The 22502-nt window shown below is 40.8% G+C and overlaps 1 protein-coding gene across 2 annotated transcripts in view; it reads right to left on the reverse strand.

Annotated features, from left to right (window-relative positions):
* Window positions 1-22502, reverse strand: part of RIN3 (Ras and Rab interactor 3) — a 165195-nt gene that overhangs the window by 93955 nt on the left and 48738 nt on the right. For both annotated transcript variants that reach the window (XM_072623277.1, XM_072623276.1), the window contains exons 2-3: window positions 21131-21353; window positions 5250-5367 (exon numbers count right to left, since the gene is read on the reverse strand). In XM_072623277.1, the coding sequence (XP_072479378.1) occupies window positions 5250-5367; window positions 21131-21353 (341 nt within the window). The remainder of the gene's footprint in view (window positions 1-5249; window positions 5368-21130; window positions 21354-22502) is intronic.

Here is a 22502-nt window from a genome sequence, read left to right on the forward strand (position 1 = left end):
TGTCCAAGGTCATACAGCTAGTAAGTGTGTGAGGCTGGATTTGAAGCCAGATCTTCCTCTCTCCAAGTCTAGTGCCTTATCTACTGCATGCTACCTACCTAGCCATCTTGTATAGATAGAAAGCACCCTTCTTCTAAAAAATTTTTCATATGCACATCTCCATAGTTAGACTTTAAGAATTTTGGTGGCAGCTACTATCTCAACTTATTATACAAAGAGATGGAGATTCAAAGACAAAAATGAAACTACTTGCTCTCAAAAGCAAAATAACACATACACATAAGAATAAGCAAAATATATATGAAATAAACAAGGTAATTCTACATCTAGCACTCTTTCCTCTATGCCACGCTGCCTTTTAAGAAGTCTGTTCTGTGGTATTCAGTTGTTTCAGTAATGTCAGACTCTTTATGACCCCATTTGGGGTTTTTTTTGGGAAAGATACTGGAGTGGTTAGGCATTTCCTTCTCTAGTTCATTTTATAGATGAAGAAACTGAGACAAATGGGGTTAAGTGACTTGCCCAGGGCCACATAGCTAGTAAGTGTCTGAGGCTGGATTTGAACTTAGGAAGACGAATCTTCCTGAATCCAGGCCTGGCACTCTATCCACTGTGCAACCTAGTGGTCCTGATGATAAAAGATGAGACTAGGTAATGTTGGGGCAGTTGTGAGAAAGTGGGCACACAAGTGCATTGTTGGTGGAATTATGAGAACTGGTACAACCATTCTGGAAATCAATTTGGAGGTTTGCAAATAAAGTGACTAAAATGTCCATACCTTTTGACTCAGAAATTCTACCCCTTACTATGATTACACCCCAAGGAGTCCATTTATAAGAAGAAAGTTCCAATATACATCAAAACATTTATAGTTATACTTTTTTGTGATAGCAAGATAATTTAGAGACAAAATAGACACCCATCAATTTGGGAATGGCTAAACAAATTATGGTACATGAATATAATGGGGGCGGAGCCAAGATGGTGGAGTTGAAAAACACATAGGCTCCCCGACACAGCTCTGTAGAGAGGGACTCTCAACAAATTCTGGAGTAGCAGAAGTGGAGAACAAAAGAGTGGAGGAGATTTCCAGTGCAGGGTAACTTGAAAGGCCCATGGGAAACGTCTGTTGCACGAAACACAGAGCAGAGCCCAGTCCAGCCTTGGCCGCTGAGCATGGCTCTCGAACAGCCCTCGGGGTCAGAATCTCCAGTCTTGGAATCCCTAGTCCCAGTAGCAGCAGGTTCACAGATCTCTCAACCCACAGGTGCCAAAGGTCAGTGATGGGGTTTTTTCAGCTGGCCAGGAAGGGAGAAAGGCCTTCCATAGCTCCTGCCTTAGGTAGCTGCGGCAGAGGCCACATCGGCGGGTGGCCACATCAGCAGGCGCAGCAGCAGTATCCATTGTTGGAGCATAAAAACCCTGGGGGCACGGAGGAGCTGAGTCTTGCCTCAGCCCTGTGTGGAGGCCCTGGGGGAGCAGGTGTTTGTCTCACACTGAATGGTGGCCCTGCCCATCCAGTTTATCTGAAAAATCAGCCCCCAGTGCTGACTTAGCAGAAATGGAGGCCAGGTGGCTGTGGAGAGGTAACTGCTAAGATTCTGGGCACAAAAATCCCTCCCTCCACCCAGATCAGTACATGCTTGATTGTGCCACCTTGGAGGAACTGAGATCTTACAGATTCCCAGAGTATACCCTACTCTTGACAAAGGACCCCAAAGTCAAGTAACTGGTTGGGAAAATGCCCAAAAAAGGAAAAAATAATAAGACTACAGAAGGTTACTTTCTTGGTGAACAGATATCTTCTCCCATCCTTTCAGGTGAGGAAGAACAATGCTTGCCATCAGGAAAAGACATAAAAGTCAAGGCTTCTGTATCCCAAACATCCAAAATAAATATTCAGTGGGCTCAGGCCATGGAAGAGCTCAAACAGGATTTTGGAAATCAAGTAAGAGAGGTGGTGGAAAAATTGGGAAGAGAAATTAGAGAGATGCAAGAAAAGCATGAAAAGCAAGTCAACACCTTGCTAAAAGAGACCCAAAAAAATGCTGAAGAAAATAACACCTTGAAAAACAGGCTAACTCAATTGGCAAAGGAGGTCCAAAAAGCCAGTGAGGAGAAGAATGCTTTAAAAAGCAGAATTAACCAAATGGAAAAGGAGGTTCAAAAGCTCACTGAAGAAAACAGTTCTTTCAAAATTAGAATGGAACAGATGGAGGCTAATGACTTTATGAGAAACCAAGAAATCACAAAACAAAACCAAAAGAATGAAAAAATGGAAGATAATGTGAAATATCTCATTGGAAAAACAACTGACCTGGAAAATAGATCCAGGAGAGACAATTTAAAAATTATGGGACTACCTGGAAGCCATGATCAAAAAAAGAGCCTAGACATCATCTTTCATGAAATTATCAAGGAAAACTGCCCTGAGATTCTAGAACCAGAGGGCAAAATAAATATTCAAGGAATCCACAGAACACCGCATGAAAGAGATCCAAAAAGAGAAACTCCTAGGAACATTGTGGCCAAATTCCAGAGTTCCCCGGCCAAGGAGAAAATATAGCAAGCAGTGAGAAAGAAACAATTCGAGTATTGTGGAAATACAATCAGGATAACACAAGATCTAGCAGCTTCTACATTAAGGGATCAAAGGGCCTGGAATATGATATTCCAGAAGTCAAAAGAACTAGGAATAAAACCCAGAATCACCTACCCAGCAAAACTGAATATAATACTTCAGGGGAAATAATGTTCTTTCAATGAAATCGAGGACTTTCAAGCATTCTTGATGAAAAGATCAGAGCTGAAAAGAAAATTTGACTTGCAAACATAAGAATCAAGGGAGGCATGAAAAGGTAAACAGGACAGAGAAGTCATAAGGGACTTATTAAAGTTGAACTATTTACATTCCTATAGGGAAAGACAATATTTGTAACTCTTGAAACTTTTTTCAGTATCTGGGTAGTTGGTGGGATTACACACACACACACAGAGACAGAGAGCACAGGGTGAATTGAATAGGATGGGATTATATCTTAAAAAAATGAAATTAAGGGGTGAGAGAGAAGTATATTGGGAGGAGAAAGGGAGAAATGGAATGGGGCAAATTATCTCTCATAAAAGAGTCAAGTAAAAGACTTTTCAGTGGAGGGAAAAAGGGGGTGGTGAGAGAAAAAATATGAAGCTTGCTCTCGGCACATTTGACTAAAGGAAGGAATAAAATGCACACTAATTTTGGTATGAAAACCTATCTTACAATACAGGAAAGTGGGAGAGAAGGGGAGAAGCAGGGTGGGGGGCGGATGATGGAAGGGAGGGCAGTGAGAGGAGGGAACACTCTTGGGGAGGGATAGGATCAAAAGAGAGAATAGAAGAAACAGGGGGCAGGATAGGATGGAGGGAAACATAGTTAGTCTTACACAACATGACTATTATGGAAGTCATTTGCAAAACTACACAGATATGGCCTATATTGAATTGCTTGCCTTCCCAAAAGGAATGGGTGGGGAGGGAGGGATGAAGAGAAGTTGGAACTCAAAGTTTTAGGAACAACTGTTGAGTATTGTTCTTGCAACTAGGAAACAAGAAATACAGGTAATGGGGTATAGAAATTTATCTTGCCCTACAGAACAAAAGAGAAGATGGGGATAAGGGAAGGGAGGGATGTTAGAAGGGAGGACAGATTGGTGATAGTGGCAATTAGAATGCTCAGCATTTTGGGGTGGGGGGAGGGGAGAAATGGGGAGAAAATTTGGAACCCCAAATTTTGTGGAAATGAATGTTGAAAACTTAAATAAATAAATTTAAATACAAAAAAAATATTACTAAGGTCTAAGAAATTATGAATGTGATAAACAGAGAAATGTGGAAAGATTTACATGGACTGATGCAGAGTGAAGTAAGGAGAACCAAGAAATATACAAAATGACTACAACAATGTAAATGGAAAGAACTACCACAAGAAAACACAAAAGCGAATACTGCAAAAATTACAAAGAAGAAGCGTGGCCTGAAAGAGGAATGAGGAAATACTTCCCCCTCATACCACTGCAAAGATGGTAAGTTCCCAAGTGTTGAGCATGGCACATATTCTCAGAATATTTCAATTTATTGATCGGTTATGCTGATTTTTTTCCTTTTCCCTGTTTTATCTTTAACAAATGCTATTTGTTATATAGGATGGCTATCTAGAAACCAAGTGAAATGATGGTGATGTAAAGAAAAAGATGTCAATAAAAACTTAGTAAAAAGAAAGAGTCAGATTTGTCACATGAAGCAACGCTAGAACAATTAATGTGTCACTGGGAAACCAAAATATAGGGTCAATTTCATCACCTCTCTTTTGACCACTGCCAAACAACAGTGAGAACCTTCTAGCAAACACCTAGATTCATAGAATCATAGGATCTAAAGTTGGAAGGGAGCTTAGGAGTCATTTAGTTTAATAATCTCCTCATTTTACAGAGGAGGTAATTGTGAAACCTTGTATTACTGTTTGAAGTGTCAAACCATTTGACAAGATTCAGTTTAGTCTTAAAACTTATAACTTAATAAACTAAATTTATAATATAAATAATAAATAAATTAAATATTCAAAACATAACTTAATAAACTTATAAAACTTAAAACTACTCCTTGATCTTTGCACCAACCTATGCTTTCCAAAGTACTTTTGTACCTACCAGTTTCCTTGATCCTTAAAATAATCCTGGAAGCTAAGTAAGGAAAGGAAAATTTCTATGGCCACTTACCAGAGGGAAAATTGGAATGTTGAAGAGGTGATTCATGTTTCAGGTATGAGTTAAAATAAATGAATCTCTCAGGTCCCCTCTAGTTCTAAGAATCTGTGACTTGCCCATGGTCCTGTTGTGAGTTAGTAATGAAACAAGGACTGTTGTTTGAAACCCAGTCCTCCTGTCTCTCAATTCAATTTTCCTGTCCCTTAAATGGCTGCTTTTTTACCTTTGGCTTCTTGAAAACAAAAGGAAATTCTACAGAGGCCATATTGGGGCAGGAAAAATAATCCATGACACTGGCAGGTGCAAATTAAAGTGATGCATCAAATTCAGAGAAGCCCTTCTTGGCTTGAGGCCAGAGGAAACTCTGGTCAGCTGTGGCTGCTGAAGACATCATTTTTCTCCTAATTTAAACACCATCAAGCGCTTCTCTGTGAGTGCTTGTGGTTAGAAGGTGGCTAATGCAGCTTGTTGGTCCAAGGCCCGAAAAGGAAAGGTTTATATACTCACTTGACTTTTCTTCTTTAATATTGTATTCCAGCACATCTGAAAGAGTCTCATTGAAGGAAGGGAAATGGACTGAGAGGATCATGTGTTTGAGATTACTCTCCCGCCGGACCAAGAAGATCTAGAACACAAGGAAAGACAGGATTATGTTCTCTGAGCTATAAAATGAAATTCCAGTCTAGGTGCAGAGAGGAAGCTTTTTTTTTAAATATAAGAGAAAAATGTTTCCAGATTGCCTTCAAATAAGGAAGAGGAAGGATGTAGAGGACAAAATAGTCCACTGAGAGAAGAGATCTAGGTTCTGACCCTACATCTGTCACTAACTGTTCTGGGACACTAGGAATATAATAGAACCTCTCTGGTCCTTACTTGCTCTTCTGTGAAATGAATGAATTGGACTAGATTTGGGGTTCTTAACCTGGGGTAGGTGAACTTGATTTTTAAAAATAACTATTTCAATATAAGTGATTTTCTTTGTAATCCTGTGCATTTAAAGACAATATTCTGAGACAGGATCCATAGGGATCAAATAGCCAAAGAGGTCCATGCCACAAAAAAGGTTAAGAACCACCAGACTAGCTTGGTTTCTAGGTACCTTATAACCTTGATTCTCTATATTCTACTTATTGCTTGCTATAATACAAATATATATTTTATTCTATAATGACAATTAAACATTTAATATAAATGCTATAATCTACTTTTTACATTATTGATAATGGTAACAGAGAGAAAAAGTGACTTCCTAGTTTCTTTGACTTTCAGAAAATGATAAGATAGCGTATTGCAATGGAAAGAATAGTGGCCTTGGAGACAGGGCATCTAGCTGTGTAACACTGGACAAGCTGACTACTCTCTCTTGATCTCAGTTTCCTCATCCATAAGATAGAGATAACAATACTTGTACTAACTAACTATTGACCATAAAAATCTATTCATTGTATGGTGCACAAGTGATCCTGGATACTCAAAGGGTAAGTAAAAGGAGTAAAAACTCTTAGCAGGTCTGTTTTCCAAGGACCAGCCTGAATAAGTTCAGAGAAGCTAGAAGGAGAGAAAACAGATTTTTTTTTTTAATATGGAAAAGATCTGTACATATTTCTATAGAGAATTAACATCCCCAACAATGCCCACCATTTGGATGCTCCCAATGTACTATGGAACAAAATACAGATAGTATTAAAAAAAACCAAAACTATCTCATTGTGAGGATTAAATGAGATCCTATATGTGTTTTGTAAATCTTAAAGTTATATTTTATAAAATAACAGCCCTTCAGCATATCATTTTAAGTCCTACATGATCCGGCTCAAATTTATCAAATTTATCAGACTTATTAACTTGCTGTTCTTCCTGCTTTCAAACCTTCGCCCAGGTTGGCCTGAAATAGGCTTTCCCTTCTCACCTCTGCTTCTTAGAATGTTTAGTTTTCTTAAGGGCTCTGCTTAGGTAGTTACCCTTTTTTGGGAAGCCTTCCCTGAACCCCACCCTTATTTTTAGTTTCTCTGTCTGTCTCTGTCTCTCTCTCCCCCCAAACTGTTTTGCCCTTATTTATTTGTACAAATATTGTCTTTGGCCCCCACCCCGAAAGATCCTTGCACATAGCGTAGGTCCTTAATTATTGATTGTTTAAGGAATGAATGAAACTTTAGAACTGTACAGTCTCAGGATTTGAGATTCATGGAATCTCACAGAATTTTCATAGTTAAAAAACCATGGAATCTTAGAATTTTGCTTATTATCACTTTCATTTTTTGGCTGGATTTCTGCCTTGGGCATGTTTGGTTTTTCCCTTTCTGGAAATCTGTTTGGAAAGACTAGTCCAGGTTGAAGCTTGTCTTTTCTCCTAAGAGAGCCTGACTTGTGCGTGCCCCGGGCCTCAGCACAGCTGAATAGCCACCCTTTTGGTTAGTAACGTCACATAGCACTTCCTCTTTAGCAATGGGTCTTGCAGTCACATCCGCTACCTATCTGTGATAGTCAGCTCACCAGACCATAGCTAGGCCCTCTCTCTCCCAGAGGCACAGGGAAATCGGATGCTTTAGTCCAAGGCACACAAAGCTCTGGGAATTAGATCAGAGCTCAGTGTGGATTATTCCATGAACTGATTCCATGCACAGATGAGTTTCTGGCCTGGAGAAGATCACAGTCTAGTAGAGAGATACTGGCAACCCTGTTATTTTAAGTTAAATACTGATGAGATGCTCTTTGTTATAAGTTTAGTACTGAACTAAGCCAGATAAAAAGTAGGTGATACATCTCCCTCCTTTGGGGAACTTACATTACAGCTGGGGAGTCAAGGCTCCCCAGACATGCAACAACTAGAAAGTAGTCAAACAAAAGTGTACATTCAAACATTATATTGTATGATATGGATGATTCAGTCAATTCAGTCTTTTTTCAGTCATGTCAGACACTTTGTGACCCCAACTTGGGAGTTTTCTTGGCAGATACTAAAGTGGTTTGCCATTTTCTTTTCCAGCTCATTTTACAGATGAGGAAACTGAGGCAAACAGGGCTAAGTGACTTGTTCAGAGTCACACAGTTAGTAAGGGTCTGAGGTCAGATTTAAACTTAGGAAGATGAATCTTCCGGACACTCATTGAGTTACCTAACTGCCCTGATATGGATGATAAGTGCCATTAAAATTCAGAAATGGAATAGGTTTAATATAAGTCACAGTCAACTGGGAGAGCCTTCAAGGAGGAGGCAAGAGATCTGGATCTCATCCCACCTCTGCCTCTTAGTAGCCATATAAAAATGCCCATTTAATTGCTCTTGGCTCCACTGGGAAATGGGGATGGCTTACAACATGGTTGGGAAGAAATTCTATTTCCTTTGATCTTCATGACAACCTTACAAAGTAAGTAGATTCTACAGGGATTATTGTGACTATTTCATGGATGAGGAAGCTGGGGTTCAGAGAAGTTGTGTCAATTCCCCAGGGTCACATAGTTAGAATCTGTGTTGACGATGTGCCACAATGTTGATGCCAAAGCAAAGGGAATGCAGACAAGGTCCCAAAGAGTCAAGTGGGTCAGAAATTTGGGGCTTTTTCTCCCCCCATACCTGGGTTACCTTCCCCTACCCAAACTAGGCACATAGCATGCATCTGTATCCCTCTGTTATATTCTTCAGACCATCTGTGTGTGCAACATAGCCTGAAAGGATTGAGGTCATCCAGCGTACAAACAAACTCTTGTCCCTTTTCTGCTTAATGATCATATTGATTTCTTTGGTGTTTTACATGCTATCTAGTGCTTTTCCTTGAGCAGCTAGGTGGTGCCATAGTGCACAGTGCTGGGCCTGGAGTCAGGAAGACTCGTCTTCCTGAGTTCAAATTAGACATTTCCTAGCTGTGTGACTCTGAGCAAGTCACTTAACCCTGTTTGCTTCAGTTTCTACTGCTGTAAAATGATCTGGAGAAGGAAATGGCAAACCACTCCAGTATCTTTGCTCAGAAAACCCAAATGGGGTCACAGAGAGTTGGACATGACAGAACAAGTGCTTTTCTCACAACAATGGAAGAAAATCACTTAAAGTCATTATTATTACCCATTTAATAGATAAGCAAGGTTAAGTGGTTTGCTCACAGTCACACCAGTAAAGATGAGTACTCTCCTCCTTCTCCTTTACCACAATACCACTCTTTTTCTTTCTTTTAACCTGTGATCTGCCTTTGGCTCTTTGGGGACCCATTTGCACCCTCTGCAAAATGTGATCTGAGCAAAGAAAGGAAGAAAAAAACTCAATTCATAAGCCAACTTTAAGAGATCACCTGATGTAGATGATTTCTAAGTTCTCTTCTGGCTCTAATGAGTTATATTATCTATTTAAGTCTGCCCAATAGCAACCATTTATAGTTGTCTACTCATCCTTATGCAAGGCAGCAGTCCAACACTGAAGGCTCAGAGATGAGAGAAGTTTGTACGATTCCCTTCCACAGAGTAAATGCTCAAAAATGTCTGTTGGTAATGATGACATTAAGTAAGAGAGAGTAAGTAGTACAAGGAAAGAATTCAGCTGAGAGTCAAACTGTGAACTATAACCTGTAAATCATGTAGGATTTCAGATGAGAGATAGAAAAAAAAATCAATGAAGCCTGGAGTGGTCAGGGAAGGTATCTGAGAAGAAGGGAGATTTTAGTTGGGTTTTTAAGGATGAATAGGATTGGGATAGGTAGAAGAGAGAGATGGGATGGCAGTAAAGGCTAGGGGACCAACCTAAGGGAAGGAGGTGTGGGAACGAATATCAGACCATCTTTGTTGCTTGTTAAGAGTTGGAGGGTGGGTGGAGGGGACAGATGAGGAGAAAATTTAGAACTGAAATCTTGTGGAAATGAATGCTGAAAACTAAAAATAAATAAATAAATTAAAAATTTAAAAACAAACAAAAAAACAAGAGTGTGGGGGGGGGGTGGTGGAAGGGTAGCTAGGTGGCTGCCAGCTGGCACAGTGGATAGAACACTGGCCCTGGAGTCAGGAGGACCTGAGTTCAAATTGGATCTCAGACATTTACTAGTTGTGTGACCTGGGCAAGACACTTAACCTTGCTTGCCTCCAAAAAAAGAAAGAAAAAGAAAAGAAATTTGCTATATATATATATATATATATATATATATATATATATATATATATATATATATATATATATATATATATATATATATATATATATATATATATATATGGACATTCATATATATATGTGTATACACATATATATGTGAAAAAAGTTGTGGGGAAAATTTGGGAGCAGGAGAGAAAACTAACATGAACTAAAACAAGGACTCTAGGTTTCCAGCAGGAAATGCTTCCTCAATCCCTCTTTCCTGTGTACAGCTCAAAGTGGCCTCTTTATAGAAGGTGGTCTGGACATGTTTCCTTTGAAAAAATATGAAAGAGAAAAGCAAAGTTGCAGAGACCATCATGGGTAAAAGTCACGAGTTTTAGTTAGCAAACAAGTGCCTTCTTTTTTTCTTTCACATAAAGGGAGGAGAGGGTAGCTACTTTGTCAGGAGTGGGACACATAGAAAAGAAAAGACAGGATGAATGAGCTGGACTGGTGGTCTTCAGCAGACTTTTCACTTGCAGTATGACTTCATTTCATGTAAGCTCAATCAATTGCTTATGATTATTAAGAATAGGAAAAATATTCATGGCAAATTTCAGTTCCCAGAAGGGACAATGGGGGAATCTTTGTCCTTCCAGATGGTGCCATGGATAGAGCACTGGCACAGGAGTCAGAAGATGAACTCAACTCTGGCCTCAGACACTTATTAGCTGTGTGATCTTGGACAAGTCAGTGCCAGCCTCAGTTTCTCCATCTGTAAAATGAGGGTCCTAATAGTTCCTACCTCCCAGAGTTGTTGTGGGGATCAAATGAGAGAATATTTATAAAGTTCCTAACAGTTCCTGGCAAACTGTTGTCGTTCAGTTTTTCAGTAGTGTCTGAATGACATGAAGGTAGCTAAAACAAGCACTGTGGAGCACTTAGAGCTTTGCAAGACACTGAAGACACCAAGATCATCCACTGCTCTTGGTCTGGACTCTTCGCGATCCTATGGACCACAGCACGCCAACACTGTCCTTGAGGTTTTCTTGGCAAAAATGCTGGAGTGGTCTGCCATTTCTTTCTCCAATGTATTAATAGAGGTTAAGTGACTTGCCCAGGGTCACACAACTAATGGCACATATTAGCTATTATTACTATCCTTTACTCTCTTTATGGCTTTATAGGGCTAGGAACTGGACCTGTGATTTCCTTTGTATAGGGAACTTTCATTGGCGAGAAGCTTTCTCTATAGTTCCTAGAACACGGAGAGGTTAGGATACTTAGCCAGGGTCACATAGTACGTATGCTGCCAAACCAGCTCTCCATTCACTAAAGAACAACTACTGTAGCTAACGACAGATACTAACAATGAGCCAATATCTGTAAAGAGCTTAACATATGTACCTGGTACATAGCAGTGCTTTATAAATGTTAGCCATTATCAGTAGTAGTGTACTAACAATAATAGTAACGGTGACAAATAAAGATAGAGAAGGATCCTCAGTTCTGCTGGGTCGGATCAACCTCCTTGATTAACCAGACATGAGCGAATGTTAATATACCACGACGTCCAATCTCCCTTCTAAAGTGAATTGGTTTTATCTCTTTTCCTGTTCATGATGATTGGAGTATACATATCTGTGTGGTTCCATTCCATTTACTATTTATTTACCAATTCTGCATGATGTCACATGGCAGAAAGAACACTGGACTGGGAGTCAGGACATCTTGGTTCCAGTGCAAACTCTGCCGCTCATTAGTGTGTGACCTTGGCAATTGATCAACCATGCATTTACTAGGAATCATGCTGGGTGTTGAGAATACAAAAACAAAAATTCTCTAGTCTTTGCTTCAGAAAGCTTAGATCCTATTAATAGAAATGATCCATACACATATAAAGTAACATGCAAGGAAAAGATAAAGTGATTTTAGGAGACACATAGCTGGTGGCCATTAGGAAAGGTCTCAAAACGAAGCTGGCAGTTTATCTAACAGCTAGCGTTTATATATTACTTTAGGTCTTGCAAGATTATTAACTCACAATGACCCTGTGAAGGAGGTGCTAATATTACCCTCATTTTACAGATGGGAAAACTGAGGCAGAGGTTAAGTGACTTGCCTGTAAGTATTGGAAGCAAGATTTGAATTCAAGTCTTTCTGACTCTCAGGTTCTGTGTCCATTACTTTACCTAGATGCCTACCTGAGCTTTGAAAGGAGCTAAGGGTTCCAAGAGGCAGATGTCAGAAGGGAAGGTATTGATGGCATGGGGGATGGTTTGTGCAAAGACATGGAGGTGGGACATGTAATGCTGAAAAAGAGAGATGAACAGCAAATAGGCCAGTTTGGTTGGATTGTCAGGTGTATGAAGGGGACTAAGGTGCAGTAAACTTGGAAAGGTGGCCTGGAACCAGACTGTGCTTTAAATAGCAAGTCATTCCCCCACACTGGGTCTCAGTATCCTTATCAGTAAAATTTAGGATTTGGGCATCATTTATGATTAGTGAGGCCCTTTGTCTCTATATCTCTTATAGAACGTTAAAACACCAAACATGCCATCCCATTAGATTATAAGCTTTTGGGGAGGAGGCACTATTTTTTTGCCTCTTTTTGTATTTTCAGCACTTAGCACAGTGTCTGGTAAAAAGCAGGTGGTTAATAAATGTTTGTTGATTGATGGATCACTTAATCTCTTCATTTCACAGATGAGAAAACAGAGGCCTATATTTCTCTCAATCTATACATCTTTTTCTCACATTTATTAGCTGTGTGACCCTGGACAAATCACTTAACCTTGTTTGCCTCAGTTTCCTCATCTGTAAAATGAGCTGAAGAAGGAAATGGCAAACCACTTTATATCTTTGCCAAGAAAACCCCAAATGAGGTCATGAAGAGTTGGACACTATTGAAAAACAACTGAACAACCACAAACTTTCTCACTATTTGCAACATTTTCTCTGACTCTTGAAAAGAAAGAACTCTATTGTCTGTTTTTCCTTGGTCTAATCTTAAAGTCAGTTGGCATTCCCTGTATACACACAACCTGACGCTCATTGTAATCCTACCGATTATCGCATTTTTACAACCAGTTCAACTTTTTTTTTTTTTGGCATTGAAAGTTTTTATTTTTATTTTTATTTAACTTTTAACATTTATTTTCACAAAATTTTGGGTTACAAATTTTCTTCCCTTTTATCCCCTCCCCCCCCAAACCCACGCATTCTAATTGCCCCTGTGACCAATCTGCTCTCCCCTCTATCCTCCCTCCCTGCCCTTCTCTCCGTCTTCTCTTTTGTCCTGTAGGGCCAGATAGCTTTCTTGACCCCTTAACTTGTATTTCTTATTTCCCAGTGGTAAGAACATTACATTTGATCCTAACACTTTGAGTTCCAACTTCTTTAGCACCCTCCCTCTCCACCCCTTCCCTTTGGAAGGCAAGCAATTCAATATAGGCCAAATCTGTGTAGTTTTGCAAATGACTTCCATAATAGTTGTGTTGTATAGGACTAACTATATTTCCCTCCATCCTATCCTGTCCCCCATTACTTCTATTCTCTTATGATCCTTTCCCTCCCCATGAGTGTCGACCTCGGATTGCATTCTCCTCCCCATGCCCTCCCCTCCATCCTCCCCCCACCCTGCTTGTGCCCCTGTCCCCCACTCTCCTGTATTATGAGATAGGTTTTCCTATCAAAATGAGTGTGCATTTTATTCTTTCCTTTGGTGGAATGTGATGAGAGTAGACCTGTTTTTCTCTTGCCTCCCCTCTTTATCCCTCCACTAATAAGTCTTTTGCTTGTCTCTTTTATGAGAGATAATTTGCCCCATTCAACTTCTCCCTTTCTCCTCCCAATATTTCTCTCTCACTGCTTGATTTCATTTTTTTTTTTAAGATATGAGCCCATCCTCTTCAGTTCCCTCTGTGCACTCTGTCTCTATGTATGTGTGCGTGTGTGCATGTGTGTGTGTGTGTACTCCCACCCAGTACCCAGATACTGAAATGTTTCAAGAGTTACAAATATTGTCTTTCCATGTAGGAATGTAAACAGTTCAACTTTAGTAAGTCCCTTATGACTTCTCTTTGCTGTTCACCTTTTCATGGTTCTCTTCATTCTTGTGTTAGAAAGTCAAATTTTCTTTTCAGCTCTGGTCTTTTCATCAAGAAAATTTGAAAATCCTCTATTTCATTGAAAGACCAATTTTTCCCCTGAAGTATTATACTCAGTTTTGCTGGGTAGGTGATTCTTGGTTTTAGTCCTAGTTCCTTTCACTTCTGGAATATCCTATTCCATTCCCTTCGATCCCTTAATGTAGAGGGTGCTAGATCTTGTGTTATCCTGATTGTATTTCCACAATACTTGAATTGTTTCTTTCTAGCTGCTTGCAATATTTTCTCTTTCACCTGGGAATTCTGGAATTTGGCCACAATGTTCCTAGGAGTTTCTCTTTTTGGATCTCTTTCATGTGGTGTTCTGTGGATTCCTTGAATATTTATTTTGCCCTCTGGTTCTAGAATCTCAGGGCAGTTTTCCTTGATAATTTCATGGAAGATGATGTCTAGGCTCTTCTTTTGATCATGGTTTTCAGGTAGTCCCAGAATTTTTACATTGTCTCTCCTGATTCTATTTTCCAGGTCAGTTGTTTTTCCAATAAGATATTTCACATTATCTTCCATTTTTCGAATCTTCTCGCTATGTTCTGTGATATCTGTCTTTCTCATAAAGTCCTTAGCGTCCATCTGTGCCATTCCAGTTTTGAAAGATCTATTTTCTTCAGTGAGCTTTTGAATCTCCGTTTCCATTTGGCTAATTCTGCTTTTGAAAGCATTCTTCTCCTCATTGGCTTTTTGAACCTCTTTTGCCAATTGAGTTAGGCTAGTTTTCAAGGTGTTAATTTCTTCAACATTTTTTTGGTTCTCCTTTAGCAGGGAGCTGATCTGCTTTTCATGCTTTTCTTTCATCCCTCTCATTTCTCTTCCTAGTTTTTCCTCCACCTCTCTAACTTGATTTTCAAAATTCTTTTTGAGCTCCTCCATGGCCTGAGCCCATTGGGTGGGCTGGGACACAGAATCCTTGATTTCTGTGTCTTTGCCTGATGGTAAGCATTGTTCTTCCTCGTCAGAAGGGAAGGGAGGAAGTGTCTTTTCTCCGAGAAAGTACCCTTCAATAGTTTTATTTCTTTTCTCTTTTCTGGGCATTCTCCCCAGCCAGTGGCTTGACCTCTGAATATTCTCCTCACACCCACCTCGCCTCCTGGTCCTCCCAGCCAGCGTTTGGGGACTGAGATTCAAATGCTGCTTCCCGCCTTAGGGCTTTTGGTGGGGGCAGGGCTGCTATTCAGTGTGAGAATTAAGTTCAGGTGGTCAGGTCGGGGCAGGGCCGCCTCTCAGGCTCAGTTCCCTCAGGGGGTTTATGCACAGACCTTCCACAATGGATCCAGGCTCCCGCCCGTTTGGGGAGCCCCTGTCTGCAGCCGCCTCTCAGCTTCTATCTCCCGGGGGGGGCCCAAGCCATTCCCGGGGGGGGCCTGAGCCATGGGGGCACCCCACTCCCCTCTCAACCCGCCAAAGAGACTCTCTCACCGACCCTCGTCACCTGTGGGCAGAGGAACTTGTGCGGCTGTTGGAGATCCGGTCCCTGAAGCCTGCTTGGGTCTGTTTCTCTTGGTGCTGTGGCCGCAGTGGGTCTGGGCTGGGCTGGGCTCCCCGTCTGCAGCGTGACGGACCTTTTGCGAGAGGTTTGCAGGTCCCTCTGTGGGTGGAGGGACCCGCGTGGCCGCAGGAGATCCCGTCCCCGAAGCCCGCTCGGATCTTTTCCTCATGGTGTCGCGGCCGCGGCAGGGCTGCACTCAGCTCCCAGTCCCAGTGCCCAGTCTGCAGCGTGAAGGACCCCCCGCGAGAGGTTTGCAGGTTCCTCCGGAACAGAAATCTCCCTCGCTCCAATACTCCGTGGCCTCTGGGTGCAGAATTCACCGTGAGTTGGTCCCCTCTAGCCGTTCTGTGGGCTGTGGGCTCGGAGCTATGTGTATGTGTGTCTTTCTACTCCGCCATCTTGGCTCCGCCCCCCCCAGTTCAACTTTTTATAATTTTTTGTATGTACATTTATGTAGGACATAATTTGTCTCCAGTATAAAAATCAAATTCCTTTTTGCAGGTTTTCATTAAAAAAATTTTTTTCATAAAAGGAAGAAAGTTCTTTTTAAAAAAACTACTTTTTAACAGAATACATGAATTTGCCAATTAAGGAAGAAGAAAAGTATACTATGTCATGAAAACAGCCCTGAACTTGGAGTCAGGAGACCTAGCCTTTGTGTGACCTGCATAGGTCACTTCTCTGGGCCTCTATTTCCTCATCTAGAAAATGATAGGGTTGGACTGAACAATGATTTGGAAGGTTCTTGCCAGCTGTGTGCTAACAGGCTTTATTCTAAGGTCTCATTTTATGTTCTATATGTTCTAAGCATCCCACGTTTTAAGGTCTCCTCAAGCTCTCAATTCTATGATTCCGTTCTAGGAATATTTTTATTTTAAAAAATGCTTTGGAATGCTTTACCTAAATGAATGAACTTTCACTGATGGTGTTTCAGGCACTATATGATACCTATGGAGGAGATATATTGGAATTGGGAGGATCTTCAAGCCCCTCTGAAATCACACCAGGTAGACAAGCATTTATTTTGTCAATGGATGTGGCCATTTTACCAGTTTACAATGCCACTGCATAGAAAAAGGATGGATGGAACCCAAGTAAAGATAGCTATTGCCTGCAGAACAGGCAACCTCCTTTGCATGTGACTTGAGAGGCCTAGGACAATCTCTCTGCCCTCTGGCCTAGTGATTAACTGACTAACTGATGAATTCATTTTCATCATTAGATCTCCATTCCTTTAGCTACAGGTTTTGACTACAGTTGGAGTGCAAGTCCTTTCTGGTAAGGGCCACTTTAGGATGTTTTCTGTCACGAATGCCTCACATAGTGGACAGAACACTGGACCAAAGACCTGCTGAGTGTCCCAGGTCAGACCTGGATGGACAGAGCCTGTGACTGGAGATAGCTGACCTATTTCAATCTTGCTAAGTTTCTCCATAAAAATGCCCAGCTGCCTTCACGCCTGGAAAAGGTCATTCAGGAGGAAATTCATTTTTACGGCTACAGAGGTCATTTCAAGAGGAATTCAGAAGCCTCTGTTGTTATTAGCTTCCAAAGAGCCATTTACTCCCCAATTTAGCAGACCTAAGAGGAGTTAACCTGATGATTTTCTGGGGCCAGGTGCTTGGGGGCAAAGACGATCACTGAGTTCCTCTTGGGCCATAGTTTTATTTCATTTACTGATTCAACAAGTATTTATTCAACACCAACTATATATAAAATGTTGTGCTCTGTTCTGAGGAAAGATAAAAGTCAGTAAGGAACAAATCCTGCACGCTTGGAATCTATGCTTGAGTAGGGGAGACAAAGCATGTAAAACCATAAGAAGACAGATGAAGCATGGCATCTATAGGAGAGGTACAAAGTGCTATAAAAATAAGAATTCCATTTGTTACCAGTAACTTGGTATAATTTACATCTGCCTACATTTGCCCAATTAGTGATACAGCCCTGAGAGTGGTGCATTTACTACCGCCTCAGGTAGGTCAAGCTGTAGGACAGCATGGCTCAGTGGATAGTGCTGGACTTGGAATCTGGTAGACATGGGTTCAAATCCCACCTCAGATGTTTATGAGGAGTTGATCAAATTAAACAAACCACTTGCTACATTTTCCTGTAAAATGGGAAGAATAACAACTGTAGTCCTAACTTCATGAGACTCAAACAAGATAATGTATACAAAATATTTGCAAACTTTAGAGTGCCATATACATAACGTCCATTTTTAATGTTCTTCTGCCTTGCTTTGAAGACCCTCCAAAAATCTGGCTCTGCCCCACCTTTCCAGTCTACTTGGATGGCTTATCTGGCTCCACTCTCTCCAATCTAGTCAGTCTCCTCTCCTCTGATCCACAAACAGAAATGGAACTTCTTTCTTCATAATGCTTCTGCCCCCCTATTCTGAATACTTTCCTCGGACAATTGAAAGGAAGGAAGGAAAACAAGCATTTATTAGATGCCTACTATGTGCCAGGCTGGGCTAAGTACTTTACAAATATTATCTCATTGGATGATCACAACTATGAAATAGATGCTATTATTATCTCTATTTTACAGTTGGGGAAACTGAGGCAGGCAGGTTAAGTGACTTGCCCAGAGTCATACAGCTAGTAAATGAGCCAAGCCAGCTTTGAGGTGTTCCTGACTCCAGTTCTGTATTCCATGCACCACCTAGCAACCTCCTAATTTTACCTTTCTCTGAAGGGTCAACTAGAACTTCATTTCCTCCATGAAATCTCTCCTCCCTCCTAAAAGTCCCCAGTCAGAGTTAATTTCTTCTGAACTTCCAGAGTGTTTACTGTCCATACTGCTCACAAGGCACAATATACTTCTCTCCTTGGGTAGACAGTATGAATAACATACTAGGTTTGCACCTATGTTTGAATCTCAGCTTTGGCATTTACCAGTCATGTGGTCTTGGTCTCTGTAAGAATCAATTTTCTCATCAGGTAATACCTATGCTACCTACCTCATAGGAGGGTTAGGAAAGTGTTTTTCAAACTAGAAAACACTATAGAACTATGAGCCGTTATTATTATATGCTTTATTTTCCCAACTTGATTATAAGCTCCTTTTGGGCAGCAGTTTGTGTCTTAGTAAGTGGCACAATCGATAGAACACCGGGTGTGGAGTCAGGAAGACCTAAGTTCAAATCGAACATCAGACACTTTACTAGCTGCGTGACCCTGGGTAAGTCACTTAACCTGTTTGTCTCAGTTTCTTCTACTGTAAAATGGAGATAATAACTGCACCTATTCCCCAGGATTGTTGTGAGGATCAAATGAGGTATATTTGCAGAGTGCATGGCACATAGTAAGTGCTGTATTAATAATGATTCCCTCCCTATTAATTTGTGTCTTGTAGAGTACCTAGCACATTGTAGGTGCCCAACAGCCTGTTTTTTGAATGAATGAATTTCTATAATTCCCATTGATAAAACTTTTACTGACAGAGATAATATGGAAAGGAGAGGCAATCCTTCTGGTTTCTTGTCAATACATGTGAGGAAACCAGGGGGACGGACCATTTGATTTTGAGTCAGGAAGACCTGAGTTCAAATCCCACCTCTCCCACTTACAGCTGTATGATCCTGAATGAATTATTTCACCTATACTTACAAAATGAGGATGATAGGACAGTTCCGTGGTGGTGCAGTGGATAGGCCCTAGGCCTGAGTTAAATTTGGCCTCAGACGCTTACTACCTGTGCGACTCTGGACAAGGCAATTAACTGTTTGCCTCAGTTTCCTCATCTGTAAAATGAGCTAAAGAAGGAAATGGCAAACCTCCAGCATCTCTGCCAAGAAAACCCCAAATTGGGACATGGCTGAAAAACAACTAAACAGCAAAATAAGGATGATCATTTTTACAGTACCCACCTTTGCAAGGCTCAGATGAGTGAGTAGTGTTTGACTACCGCTATACTATGAAAAGCTCAGCTATTTAACAATAACTGACTTTTTATTTAATAATAATATTATCTTTGGATAAAAGAGAGAAGAGGCTGGTTTAGAATGCCTGGTTTCATATATCGGCTCTAACCTTTAGTAGGCAGCTAGGTGGTACAGTGGATAGAGTGCCAGAACTGGAGTCAGGAAGACCTGAGCTCACAAATCCTGCCTCAGGTACTTATTACATATGTGTGTGCGTGTGTGTGTGCGTGTGTGTGTGTGTGTGTGTATGTATATATTACTTAATCTGTCCTCCTCAGTTTCCTCATTTGTAAGATGGGAATAATAAGTCTCTACTTCCCAGCATTGTTTTGAAGATTAAAATGAGTTAATATTCATAAACCTTAAAGCATTATGTTTATACTAGCTTTTATTAATATTATTATTACTAGTTGAGCAACTATTGGCCTAAACTGACATTGTGTTTCTTCATTATGGAAAATGAGGACAGTACATGACTGTAAGGAAAGTACTTTGCAGACCTTATAGTATTATAGAAATGTGAGTTGTGGCAGGATTGGTATTATTCCAGCTGCACTGACTTCCTTCCCCAGTAGGAGCCAGAGGGGTGTGGTTCTCCTAAGCTACACGACAACAATCTGCTCCCCATCCTTGCCCTTCCCAAGACACAGATCTCATTTTCCTACAGTTATGTACAGAGGGACATTCCCGGAAAGATTTGCACCCTGTTCCTTGCACACTTCCCCCCTGATGCTCCCCAATGTTTCCCAAGAAGAACTTGGGATGTGAACTTCTTCTGCCTCAAAAAACTATCATCTCTGGAAAACTCTGCGCTGCTTTTTCATGCCCAGGATGGAAGTACTAATTTTACCCTGATCTTCATGGATAGGGGAGGATTAGTAGACAATGCCCTAGCCCAGGCAATTGGGCAGAAATCTCTGATTTTATTTTCCAAACTGAGTTAACTTCTCTACTTAGAGCCTCAAGCTCATTCCCTCCAGGAGATTGTCTATGGATAATTTCTCTTTTTCCCCTTCCCTTCCTCCTTCCCTCTGTCTCTCTCTATCTCTTTCTCTCTGTCTCTGCCTCCCTCTTCTTCCCCTTCTGCTCTCTCTTTATTTTTAGCCCTTTATTTTCTCCTATAAACCTGCTCAGGGCAGTGATATTCCTTTTTTCCCTAGTTTTTGTTGTAATCTCACCTTGTTCATTTGCTATTTTGTCAATTTCATTTTCTGCCCTCTTTATTTTATTCAAGTTATGAAAGGATGATTAATTTTCTTATCCTTTCCAAAGAACCAGCTTTTAATTTTATTTTGCATTTCTATAGTCTTATTTTTCCAAATTATCAGTTTCTCTTTCAGTTTTTCTTCTTCTTCTCCTTCTCCTACTACCTATGGGGTGGAGTGACTTGCCCAAGGTCACATAGCTAGTAAGTGTCTGAGGCTGGATTTGAACTCTGGTCTTCCTGACTCCAGGGCCTGTGCTCTATCCACCTAGCTGTCTCCAGAGATATTAAAAAATAAAATAAAAACAAAAAACCTTTACTTGACTTCACCATCTCCTCAAGCTATCATTCTATATTTTTGACCCTTTTGCGGTCAAACTCCCAGAAAGTGTTGGCTATTCTCACTGCCCCCATTTTCTCACTACTCCTTTCCTATCCAGGTCAATCAATACTCCTTTGGCAATGCTGCAGTGTGTCAATGTCCTCGCTAAAATGTGACACCTAGAACTGAACACGGATGATACATATCAATCATCAATCCCAACTTACCCCAGTTGTTTCCCCTTGCAGGATTTGAGCTGCTTTGTCCTGGTCCATGTCCAACTGCAGCCAGACCGGGCAGGTTGCAATAAGCTTCTCGAGAACACTAATTCCCCGGGGAAGGCGATTCCTCAGGGCAGCTGACCAAAGGGACTCAGTGTCTTTTTCCTCTTCTTCCTCTTCCTCATCTGTCTTCTTTTCTTTCTCTCTTTGTCCAACATCTGGAATAGGACTGAAGGGACAAAAGAAAGTGATCATTGCATAGGTAGATATCCCAAGGGAGAATTGGTGATAAATTAATTTTAAAAAAAGGAATGGAAATATCACTGAGTTCTCAGTGTTTTTCTGTAGCAGTGATCATCTTTAATTCCTAAGTTCGCTAGCAAAATTCACATGGCAGACGCTGTTTCATTTTTATCTTTGTATTTTCAGAAGAGGCAACATGATGTCATGGATAAAGAACTGGTCTTGGAGTCAGGAAGACAGGAGGTCAAGTCCTGATTCTCCAGAGATGTGCTGGGTAGATATTTAATAACTGGTTTTCTGTGGTCGGGGTGGGGTAGAGAGGGGGAAGAAAGTCCTCATGATATACTTTGAAGTTTAATCTGTGACACTGATATTTCCTTCATCGCTTTCTTAAGTCTGGAAAATCTTTCAGACAAACTGGTATTTATCTAACCAAATCCCTCCTACACTCTATTTGGGAAATTGACTTTTTGTGTCCAAGTATAAGATTTTAAATTTATTGCTATAAATGTTATGCTTTAGATCCATCACAATACTCTAGCCTATCAAGATCCCCTTGAAATCTGACCCTGCCATCTAGAATACTAATCCTTCTAATTCGGTGTCATTTGAAAATTCAATGACATCTGACCCATGTCATATCTTCAGAGTCCTTCTATTCCTTGTGGAATAAAACACAAGCTCAGTAAGGTCAGGAACCATATCTCATCTAAACTTGTCACCTCCCCCACCAGATAGTTCCAGAGGAGAAAGTGAGGCTGGTGACTTTGCACAGCCCTTCCTCACTTAAATCCAATTCACTTGCATATCACGGCATCACCTCCCTGCTGACATGGTCCTCTGAGAACAGAGGACAAACAGCAACAACAGTACAGCTTACACTTCATTTGGGAGGAATATACAGGCAGTGCTTAATGTTTACTGAAGGAGCGATAAGATCTGAACATTGATATACTTGCCTCAAGAGTAATAAATTTGTAGGGTCCTGTATTTCCTTATTTGGATGCTATGGTGGAGGAAACAATACCCCAGGGACTTACACTATTCCACAAACAGAAGTGAGAAGTAGAAAAAGGAAGGTTCCAGACAATGTGAGTTATCAGCCTGTGTCCTAAAAACTCATCACCTTTCACCC

This window comes from Notamacropus eugenii, chromosome 7 (genome assembly GCF_028372415.1).
Source record: "Notamacropus eugenii isolate mMacEug1 chromosome 7, mMacEug1.pri_v2, whole genome shotgun sequence".
In the NCBI taxonomy this organism is placed as follows: Eukaryota; Metazoa; Chordata; class Mammalia; order Diprotodontia; family Macropodidae; genus Notamacropus; species Notamacropus eugenii.